At 43.2% G+C, this 12,045-nt stretch overlaps 1 protein-coding gene across 4 annotated transcripts in view; it reads left to right on the forward strand.

The window, feature by feature from the left end:
• The window catches only part of dhx15 (DEAH (Asp-Glu-Ala-His) box helicase 15), a 150,360-nt gene that overhangs the window by 104,240 nt on the left and 34,075 nt on the right, over positions 1–12,045 (forward strand). For all 4 annotated transcript variants that reach the window (XM_068037393.1, XM_068037402.1, XM_068037412.1 and 1 more), the window contains exons 7-9: positions 7,889–7,975; positions 8,885–9,034; positions 10,300–10,408. In XM_068037393.1, the coding sequence (XP_067893494.1) occupies positions 7,889–7,975; positions 8,885–9,034; positions 10,300–10,408 (346 nt within the window). The remainder of the gene's footprint in view (positions 1–7,888; positions 7,976–8,884; positions 9,035–10,299; positions 10,409–12,045) is intronic.

Consider the following 12,045-nt stretch of genomic DNA (forward strand, 5'->3'; position numbering starts at 1 on the left):
GCACCAAGGAAGCACCGTGCCATCCTGGAGTCACGTTTGCAGCAACAGAAGTGCCTGTCTGTTCCTCTCACTATTGAATCCCCTGCCTCTATTGCTCTTCCACTCTTCTTTCTCCCCCACCCCAGCTGTGATCTGAGCCACCCATGGTGCTCTGGGCTTGGCTGTGTCTGCAATCCCCAGACGAACCTTCACTCTCACCGCTATTCAGAACTGAATACCAGTTGGTGAATGAGATGCACTCATGGTCCTCCTTTTTCTCTGGCCACCCATTCCCCTCTCAGCCTTGCAGGTGCCCAGTAGTGACTCCAGTTGCTGCTCAAGCTTCAAAACAATGAGTTCGAACCACTGAAACTGGCAATACTTCCTGCACATGTGATCATCCAGGCCACGAGAAGCATCCAGGATTTCCCACATGGCACAAGATGTGCATTCCACGGAGCTGAAGTTCCCTGCTGTGCCTTTATTTTCTAGACTATTATCTAGAAACTCTTAGCTGCTACTCGCCAAGTGGCTGCTTCCTGGTTGGGAACATCACTATAGCTGTTTTGCAGATATTGCTTTTGTCCTCTAGACTGCAGTTCTCACTAATTCCCGCTCCTAGTTTTGTAAAAGACCAGAACAGTACCTCTTCCCTCATTGCACCGATTTCGCTCACTCACTAAAATCCCCAAGTTAAGTACCTCGGTCGAAGCAGTACTCCTTTGATCTGGACTTTATGCTACTTGGTGTGTAAGCAAAAGCCTCCCTTTAGTGGGAGGTTGATTTTGAAATCAACGTTTTCTTGTTTTGTACGTTTTCTTGTTTTGTACTTTTTCTGGCGTATGTCCAGGTGGTTTGAGTGGGAAGGTGCTGTCGAAGGAGGCCTGGTGAGTTGCTGCAGTGCATCTTGTAGATGTTGCACATTGCTACCACTGTGCATCAATGGTGGAGGGAGTTCATGTATAAGGTGGTGGATGGGGTGCCAGTCAAGCAGGTTGCTTTGTCCTGGATGGTATTGATCTTCTGGAGTGTTGCTGGAACCGTACTTATCCAGGCAAATGGAGAGTATTCCATCACACTCCTGACTTGTGCCTTGTAGATGGTGGACAGGCTTTGGGGAGTCGGGGTGGGTTACTCACTGCAGAATTCCCAGCCTCTGACCTTCTCTTGTAGCCACACCATTTATATGGCTGCTGCAGTTCAGTTTCTGGTCAATGGTAACCCCCCAGGATGTTGATAGCGGGGGATTCAGCGATCATAATGCCATTGAATGTCACGGGGAGCTAGTTGGATTCTTTCTTATTGGAGATAGTCATTGCCTGGCACTTGGATGTTGTGAATGTTACTTGCCATTTATCAGCCCAAATCTGAATGTTATCTCGGTCTTGCTGCATATAGGCAAGGACTGCTTCAGTATCTGAGGAGTCATGAATGGTGCTGAACATTGTGCAATCATCAGCGAATCTCCCCACTTCTGACCTTATGATGGAAGGAAGGTCATTGTTGAAGCAGCTGAAGATGGTTGGGCCGAGGATACTACCCTGAGGAACTCCCGCAGTGATGTCCTGGGGCTGAGATGATTGACCTCCAACAACCACAACCATCTTCCTTTGCGCTAGGTCTGACTGCAACCACTGTAGAATTTTCATCCTGATACCCATTGACTTCAGTTTTGCTTCAATGCTACCATGCTATAAAGGACAATCATTCTCACCTCACCTCTTGAGTTCAGCTCCTTTTTCCATGTTTGGACTAAGACTGTAATGAGATCAGAAACTGACACTGAAGGAACCCAAACTGAGCATCAGTGAGCAGGTTATTGCTGTTTAAGCGGTGCTTGATGGCACTGTCGACGACACCTTGCATCACTTTGGTGATGATCGAGAGTAGACTGATGGGGCAGTAATTAGCTGGATTGGATTTGTCCTGCTTTTTGTGGACCTGATATACCTCGGCAATTTTCCACATTGTCAGGTAGATACCAGTGTTGTAGCTGTACTGGAACAGCTTGATTCAGGGCACAGCTAGTTCTGCAGCACATGTCTTCAGTACCATTGCCAGAATGTTGTCCGGGCCCATAGTCTTTGCAGTATCCAGTGCCTTCAGCTGTTTCTTGATATCACATGGAATGAATCGGATTGGCTGAAGACTGGCATCTGTGATGCTGGGGTCCTCAGGAGGAGGCCAAGATGGATCATCCTCTCAGCACTTCTGGCTGAAGATGGATGCAAATGCTTCAGCCTTTTCTTTTGAACTGTTGTGCTGGGTTCCTCCATCATTGAGGATGGAGATATTTGTGGATCCTCCTCCTGTTAGTTGTTTAATTGTTCACCACCATTCACGACTGCATGTAGCTGAACTGCTTATCAGCTGAAGCCTGGATGTTGTCCAGGACTCGATGCATGCTGGCACATGCTGCTTCATTATCTGAGGAATTGCCTAGTGGAGTTGAACACTGCAATCATCAGTTAACAACCCCACTTCTGACGATATGATGGAGGGAAGGCTATTGAAGCAGCTGAAGATGGTTGGGCCTCGGGCACTGCCCTGAGGAACTACTGGAGCGATGGCTTGGGGCTAAGACGATTAACCTTCAACAACCACAAACATCTTCCTTTTGTGCTAGCTCTGACTGGCCGCTGGAGAGTTTTCTCTCTGATCCCCATTGATGTCACTTTTCCTTGGGCACCTTAATGCTACACTGTCAAATGTTGGTGTCCAGGACAGTCACTCTAATCTCGCATCTGGAATTCAGCTATGTACGTATAGATGCTGTATGTTTGAGGTACATTGTGTGGTTAATAAATAGACTTTTAGCATGTAGTGGAACCACAAAATTATCTCTGCCACCATTTTAGGTGCTGAGAGATTGTAGTCTCTGGAGTGGCAATCATTTTGCACCTGTAGACCTTGTAACTTGCACTAAGGTGTATGATTGTGGCATTTTCTACCTTTGTAGTTGGAGAGCCAGTGCGGGAGTGTATGTATTGTTTACATCTGCTAACCTCAACTTGGGTCTGTAAGTCTCTTTCCATCACTTAAAAGATAAAAATATTTTTAGTCTAATGTTAGTTAAGCAGGACCTCTAGGGTTGTAATCTCAGGATTACTCCCTGTGCCACGTGCTAGTGAGGGTAGGAATAGGAGGATAATGCAAATAATACGTGGCTGAAGAGCTGGTGTAGGCGGGAGGACTTCAGCTACTTGGATCATTGTGATCTCTTCTGGTGCAGATGTGACCTGTACAAGAAGGATGGGTTGCATCTAAACTGGAAGGGGACCAATATCCTTGCGGGGAGGTTTGCTAGTACTACTCGGGACAGTTTAAACTAGTCTGGCAGGGGGGTGGGACCCAAAGTAGTAGTCTCTCCGATGAGATAGTTGAGGCAAATGTAGAGGTTAAAGCAAGCAAGTCCAGTAGGCAGGCTGGGCAGGACAGGGAGCGTGGAAGGTCTGGTGGGCTAAACTGCATTTACTTTAATGCAAGAAGCCTTACAGGTAAGGCAGATGAACTCAGAGCATGGATCGGTACATGGGATTGTGATATAGCTATTACGGAAACGTGGTTGAGGGATGGGCAGGACTGGCAGCTCGATGTTCTGGGGTACTGATGCTTCCGGCGTGACAGAGGTGGAGGTAAGAGAGGAGGGGGAGTTGCATTATTGATTAGGGAGGACATCATGGCAGTACTTAGAGAGGATATCCCGGGGGGAAAGTCCAGCGAGGCCATATGGGTAGAACTTAGAAATAAGAAAGGGGTGATCACTTTGGGATTATACTACAGGCCCCCCAATAGTCAGAGGGAAGTGGAGGAGCATATATGTAGGGAAATCACAGATAGGTGTAGGAATTATAGGGTTGATTTTAGTAGGTGATTTTGACCTCCCTAATATTGACTGGGACTGCCTTAGTGCCAAAGGATCAGATGGGGAAGAGTTTGTGTGTCCAGGATAGTTTTCTGAAGCAGTGTGTGGATGGCCCTACTAGAGAAGGGGCCACACTCAACCTCCTCTTAGGAAATGAGGATGGGCAGGTGGTTGATGTGTCAGTGGGGGAGCACTTTGGGACCAGTGACCATAACTCCATTAGCTTCAAGATAGTTATGGCAAAGGATAGGACTCGTCCTCAGGTTGAAGTCCTAAATTGGGGGAAGGCTAATTTCGATGGCATCAGACAGGAACTCTCGAGTTGAATGGGAGAGGCTGTTTACAGGTAAAGGGATGTCTGGCAAGTGGGAGGCTTTTAAAAGTGAGATAGGAAGAGTTCAGGGCTGGCATGTTAGATGGAAGGGCAAGGCTGGCAAATTTAGGGAACTTGGTTGACAAGGGATATTAAGGGTCTGGTCAGGACAAAGAAGGAGGCATATGTCAGGTATAGGCAGCTGGGATCAAGCGAGTCCCTCGGAGTATAGGGGATGCAGGACTACACTTGAGAAGGAAATTAGGAGGGCGAAAAGGGGCCATGAGATTTCCCTGGCAGATAAGATAAAGGAGAATCCTAAAAGATTCTATAAGTATATTAAGAGTAAAAGGGTAGCTAGGGAGAGAGTAGGTCCCCTTAAAGATCAGTGTGGTAATCTACGTGTGGAGCCACGGGAAATGGGCGAAGTCTTAAATGAATATTTCTCATCTGTATTTACAGTGGAGAAGGTGATGGAAGTGAGTGAGTTCAAGGGAGGGAACAGCGATATCCTGGAGCATATCAACATTACAAAGGAGGAGGTGTTGGAGGTTTTGAAGTGCATTAAGGTGGATAAATCCCCAGGGCCTGACCAGGTGTATCCTAGGATGCTGTGGGAAGCGAGGGAGGAGGTTGCTGGGGCCCTGGCAGAGATTTTTGTATCATTGTTAGCCACGGGTGAGGTACCGGAAGACTGGAGGATAGCTAATGTTGTGCCTTTATTTAAGAAGGGGAGCAGGGATAAGCCAGGGAACTACAGGCCGGTGAGCCTTACATCAGTGGTGGGAAAGTTATTGGAAGGGCTTCTGAGAGACAGGATTTATATGCATTTGGAAAGGCAAGGTCTGATTAGGGATAGTCAGCATGGCTTTGTGCGTGGGAAATCATGTCTCACAAATTTGATTGAGTTTTTTGAGGAGGTGGCCAAGAGGATTGACGAGGGCAGGGCGATGGACCTTGTCTACATGGACTTTAGCAAGACCTTTGACGAGGTCCCGCATGGTAGGCTGGTCTGGAAGGTTCGAACACATGGGATCCAGGGTGAGCTAGCCAATTGGATACAAAATTGGCTTGGTGATGGGAGGCAGAGGGTGGTAGTGGAGGGTTGTTTTTCAGATTGGAGGCCGGTGACCAGTGGTGTGCCACAGGGATCGGTGCTGGGCCCTCTGTTGTTCGTCATATGTATTAATGACTTGGATGTGAATGTAGGGGGCTTGGATGTGAATTAGTAAGTTTGCAGATGACTCCAAAATTGATGGTATAGTGGACAGTGAAGAAGGTTGTCTAAGGTTACAACAGGATATAGATCAACTGGGAAAGTGGGCAAGGGATTGGCAAATGGAATTTAATGCAGACAAGTGCAAAGTGATGCATTTTGGGAAGTTAAACCAGGGCAGGACATATACAGTGAATGGCAGGGCCCTGGGGAGTGTTGTTGAGCAGAGAGATCTTAGGGTGCAAGTACATAGTTCCCTGAAAGTGGCAACACAGGTACAGGGTGGTGAAGAAGGTGTATGGCATGCTTGCCTTCATCGGCCGAGGCACTGAGTAGAAGAGTTGGGACTTCATGTTACAGTTGTACATAACGTTGGTTAGGCCGCATTTGGAGTACTGTGTGCAGTTCTGGTCGCCTCACTACAGGAAAGATGTGACTAAGCTAGAGAGGGTGCAGAAAAGATTCACAAGGATGTTGCCTGGTTTGGAAGGCTTGAGTTATAAAGAGAGATTGGATAGGCTGGGTCTGTTCTCCCTGGAGCGAATGAGGCTGAGAGGGGGCATGATAGAGATATATAAAATTATGAGGGGCATAGATAGGGTAGATAGCCAGAGTCTGTTTCCCATGGTAGGGGTGCCTAAAACTAGAGGGCATAGATTTTTAAGGTGAGAGGGAGGAGGTTTAAAGGGGATCAAAGGGGTAAATTTTTCACACAAAGAATAGTGGGTATCTGGAATGAGCTGCCAGAGGAGGTGGTGGAGGCAGGAACAGTAACAACATTTAAGAGGCATCTGGACAGGTACTTGAATGAGCAAGGCATAGAGAGATATAGAATTAATGCAGGCAGGTGGGATTAGTATAGATAGGCATTGTAGTCGGCACAGACGCGGTGGGCCAAAGGGCCTGTTTCTATGCTGTAAGGTATAGTCTTGCATCTATGTTAAATATATTTTTATTTTGGGCATTGGTCTTTGCTGGGACGTGGTTTAATGCTGTGGAAGGTCAGTATGATGTGAGATTTTAGGATAATATGACTGCAAATTTGCAGTGAAGGACTGTTGATAACTACTGTGCACGAAGAATGAACTACTTGAATTTCGACTTTAAATTTGACTTGATGAGCAGGAGTTTCTTCCTGGTTGTGCAGCTTTTTTTCCCAACGCAATGCGCCTGAAATCTGTCAAACCAGTGCAAAACCTCATGGAATTTCAAGTGCACTTTGTGTCCAGTGCAAATTAAGTTTTTAGGATTGTTTGTGATAGTTTAAAAAAAACATTGTGCTGGAAGCTGGCCCCACCCACAAAACTGGCCACATCACCAGGCAGAATTAATCACCTTTGTGAGTTGCTGCTAATTGTGCTTGTTCGCAGGTCTTCGAAGAGACTTTTAAAATTAAGCTTTCTTTTAGGTGCAAAGACACTAATGGACACTTAGAAGCTTTTAAATATTAATTTATGAAGAATTTGACTACTGTACATCGATGTAACTAAAATAGTTCTGTATAGTTTTTTTAAGCAATTTGTTTAAAATTGGGTTACTCACAGGTGAGGAACTAGACATTCTGATTAAATTTGCTTTTTTGTGATAAATCCATTTTTAGCTTTGTTAATAAAACAGTACCAGGTTACTACTCTGAACTTTAATAAGGAATACTTTATAATGCAATGTTCTAAAATGCCCGATTGCACGGTTCAAGGCAAATATTGCAATTACTATGCAAATGAGTGAAAAATACTTGTTAAAACAAGTGCAGTTTGCACCCAAAGCAGAAATTCTTCACCTACATGTCTTCAGCCACCCCTTAAAATTCAGTGCGCAAGATTAATGGGATGTGAGCGCATAGATCTGGGGGAGGAGAATACAATCAGACAGTGGCGTGGGCGCATTTTGTTTTAAATAGATGCCAGCTCAGAAAAGTTTCGTAAATATAAAAAGGATACTTAATGAGCTGTCAGAAGCAGAGAGGGCTGATTTGTCTCAATACCTTGGGAGTGATTTTATCAACATGAAGTAGCAGCAAGATGTCAAAGGACTGGGGTGGGTTAACTGAGAGCTGATTTTCTGCCCGAGACCCACCCATTGTAATCTTTTGAGTGAGCCTTGATTTCAGTGGCCAGCACTCCTGTTGCAATCACCAGAAGCTTCATGCATATATTTAAATCGAATCTTGTGATTTATTTAAGAGTCTGGTGCAATTTTAGATTGTGCTACACACTAGGACTGAATGTAGGACTGGAGGTTATTATAAGTTTCCCATGTCATTCCTGTTTGCTTTTGTCCTTTATTTGTAAATATGACACCGTGTGCTCATTGTTAGTAAAATAATGAACCTATCGGATGAATTAAAACGTCTACTACGGGTTATTTTTGTTTTGGGTGGGTTTTGATCTGTTTACATTTCACTTTTGATACATTAAAGGGTTTATTGGAACAGTCTGGAGGATGCTAGCAGTTTTGTTTAAATGTGGATTGTTCAAAAATTGCTATGTTTTTCACTATATTTTTCTACATTTAGGTTGTTGTGTCCACAAATATTGCTGAAACTTCACTCACTATTGATGGTGTTGTGTTCGTGATTGATCCTGGCTTTGCTAAGCAGAAGGCAAGTGTTTAAATCTGGTGAATGCCATTTTGAACAAATGTTTGGCATCTCTTTATCTGCCATTGGTTTGGAATTTTGACAAGAGTTTCATGGTATTCCTGCCATTGAACTCCTGCATTTCTTGTTAGCGCCAGATTTTTAAATGATATGTCATTCTTAGCACTCAATTTCCTGCTCTACCCTACCCTTTCCTCTCCCCTCTGGTGAAGGAGGCAGAGTTCTCATGTTTAGCGTGAGGGTTCTGTTGGTGTTGGCAACTGTCCATATACACACATAGCTGTATGAGCCTTTATTGCATCAATCTAAAACAGTGCGGTTGAATTGACCAAAGATGCTGTTAGTACCAATCATGAACTTGTCTTCACCATAGTTAACGCACAAGCATTTCTAACATGGGTCACTGAATAGCGCATTTTACAGAGTTATAATTAGAAGTAATAATAACTTAGATCACCAGGTCCCAGATATGTTGTAAATATGGCTCTAGACTCCCTGGAATATTCCAAATAATGAGCAACAGAACATGGTGTAAAGTAAACCAGAGCTAGGTGTTAAAGCTGATCCCAAGAAGATCTTGGCTGTGGGGATAGGTGGGATTTGCTGTACTTTTTTTGTGATTGTTTTAAAAATGATCTTCATCCTATTGTCGTGGATTCTTTTAATGTTGTATTTTATAAAGCTGATGCAATTTGAACATAAATTCTTAAATAGGAACTAAGTTGACTCTTGCATTACTGAGCAGCACTCAGTGTTACCCCCCCTCCCCCCCACCCCCAACCCCTGAATTCCGAATAGTGTTTCTCCATGAAAGATGAAAATATTTTGTTGTCTTTTGAACTCCTGATCTGCTCAGTACGTAAGTTTTGCTGTTCAATGAACTTGTGTTAATTGTCTTTTCATCATCAACAGGTATATAACCCACGTATCAGAGTTGAATCGTTGTTGGTAACTGCTATCAGTAAAGCATCTGCACAGCAAAGAGCAGGTCGTGCTGGTCGTACTAGACCAGGAAAGTGCTTTAGACTTTACACTGAAAAAGCCTATAAAACTGAAATGCAGGCAAGTTTTATATCCCTTTACAATCAATATCTCCTTGTGACATTATAGAGATTTCTGAAGGTATTTGTCTGGGACTACCCAATAGTTCTTCTGGTAGATGGTTCGAGTGTATTTGTTTTTCCATCTGAAGAGGTATTCAAGCTCTTAACCCTTGACCTAGAAATATGACTGGATTGAGCTGGTCTACCCTGCCACCTTATAGCAACACTGAGATCACATCTGCTGATATTTCTTGAAGTATAACTTCAGTTGCAAGTCCTTAGCTTTGTTGATTCCTACTTCTACTTACTGTACATTCCATAATGCTCGAAAGTGCATATGTATGGATGCCGAGTAAGGATAGCACCAAGTTGAATGTAATTTATGCTTTCCCACCCCATTCTGAATATTTGTTGTTTACCAACTGGGTGATGTACCAAAAAGCAGTCTGTGGATTTATCATTATTCTGTGAATTAAAGAATTCTCCACATATCCCACTTATCTAGCTCCTGAGTGCCTTTCATTTTCCCTTTCTGGTTTGATTGCTTCTTCCAAAGAAAGATTTGTTATTGGTTGCTTTTATGTGATATCGGCAAAGGAAATATTGAGTAAGGTCATGACGCCGTGATGTTAAGGGAAATTCTCCTTCATGGTGTTCTTAGGATAGCCTTGTTCACTCACAAGAGTGAACCCTACAGATAGGTAGCCTTCATTAATACTAATAGCTGCTATTTTCTAAGCCTAACGATGAGATGCAATGCCAATGTTTTTAGTTAGTTGGTCTGCATAATATAGTTTGGTAATCTTCTTGTATGCTAAAACTAAATTGTGGAGGAAATAAATGTGAAAACTGAATTTTAGCCAGACTGTTCACAACCTTGGTGTCATAATTGAACCCAGGATGAGCTTCTAACCACATTAAAGGCCTCAATTGGCCTAGGGCGGGAAGGCCGTCATCCATCTTCCTTGCCCCGAACTAACATTGGGAAGGTGACTGGCACTCCGTACTCCACCTTCCCACGTAATTTTAGGGCTCTTTTTCCCCCCACCCATCTCCGTTCCCATCCCTAGGGGTCCCATAAAATTCAGCCTTTCAAGCTTTTAGTCACCTGCGTTAATATCTAAATATGTGGCTCATTGTCAGTTTTTTTTATAATGCCCCTGTGAAGTGCTGTGGGACGTTTTATTACTAAAAGTGCTATTTAAATACAAGTTGTTTACACCATGTAGATTGTTCATCTTTCACAACATTTTTATTTGAGCTTTGTTTTTTAAAAATTAACAGGACAATACTTATCCGGAAATTTTGAGGTCTAACCTGGGTTCTGTAGTTCTTCAACTGAAGAAACTTGGCATTGATGACTTGGTACATTTTGACTTCATGGATCCACCAGGTAAGGAGCTGGCCAAACTTTTCAGGTATCTCCTATTTTCAAAAATATTTAAAGCATCCAAGTGGCCTCCTTGTGCGTCATAAACTTTCTTTGATTCTATGATTCATTATCCTTTATCTATAGAATCATTACTTAGATTCATTGTACAAATTTTGGAATCGACTAGTTTATATTTGCCTTAGCTGTAAGATTATTATATCTGTCTTAGTTGTATTATTATATCTATATAAATGTCATTGGACCTCCAGTTATCTCGGGTTTGTTCCAGGGCTAGCACTTAATAATTCACATTTTGCTCAGTTAGTCTGTTCTAAGCCATCATTCTAGACATTGCAAAAAGATTACATTAACTATTTGTGGCTGAGGAAAACTTTCGAAGGTTATGAAATTCTCCTCTTAAGGCAGGGTCTCCAGTTTCAGAGTTGGCATCCAGGAGCAGAACCCCCTTCAAGAGCACAAAAAATAGGAGCAGAAGTAGACCATATGGCCCATTATGCCTGATCCGCCATTCAATATGATCATGGGCTTCAGTTCCAATTTCCTGCCCGCTCCCCCTATCCCTTGATTCCCTGTGAGACCAAAAATCTATCTATCCCAGCCTTAAATGTATTCAATGATGGAGCATCCACAACCCTCTGGAGTAGAAAATTCCAAAGATTCACAACCCTTTGAGTGTGGTAATTTCTGCTCATCTCAGTCCTGAATGATTGGTCCCTTATCCTGAGATTGTGTCCCCTTGTTCTAGATTCCCTGACCAGTGGGAACAATCTCTCCGCTTCTACCCGATTAATAGTGCTGTGGGATCTTTTACATCCACCTGAGCAGCCATTTGGATTCTTGCATGTGAAAGTCAGCAACTCTTGATAGTACAAAATTCACTGAGTGCTGTAGTGTAGCATCAGCCGAGTTAATGTGCTGAACTCCTGAAGTCGAATAATGCCCACTATCTTTTGACTCTAAGTGAGAGTAACAACAACAGCAGCAGCATCAGGAATTCCTGAAAATGGAGGATCAAAAGGTTGGAGAAAACGGTGGTGTTTATTTGGGAGCTGGCAGTTTGGTTTATTTTTCAGCTTGGCAAATCTTGGAAGTAACTTCTTGGCCAGTAAAATTTTCCAACCCTGGTGTATTCTACGTAGAGAGCAAAATGTTTTCAAAAATCCAGTCATGTGTTTGTGTCCTGTAAAAGTGAATTTAGTGTCTCGCTAAGAGAATTTGAATGAATGGTGTATATTATACTTTTACCTGCTGGCAGAGAAGAATATTCCTGGTTAAATATCAACTCCCGTGCCATTTGATGTGATTATTTGTTCTTAAGGTTTTAAAAATAAACCGTTTTAAACTACAGCAAACAATTGCTGAATGGATATTATTTACTTCAAGTTAGTTAAACTACGCGGTTTGTGTTGGCTGGAACATTGACACAAACCATATGGTATAATTTAGATGTCAAGTTGGCCAAACTGAATTTAGGAGAGCGATGAGACTGTTTAGTTTAGTTTAGAGATACAGCACTGAAACAGGCCCTTCGGCCCACCGAGTCTGTGCCGACCATCAACCACCCATTTATACTAATCCTACACTAATCCCATATTCCTACCACATCCCCACCTGTCCCTATATTTCCCTACCACCTA

The sequence above is a fragment of the Heterodontus francisci genome, chromosome 1, assembly GCF_036365525.1.
Source record: "Heterodontus francisci isolate sHetFra1 chromosome 1, sHetFra1.hap1, whole genome shotgun sequence".
NCBI lineage: Eukaryota > Metazoa > Chordata > Chondrichthyes > Heterodontiformes > Heterodontidae > Heterodontus > Heterodontus francisci.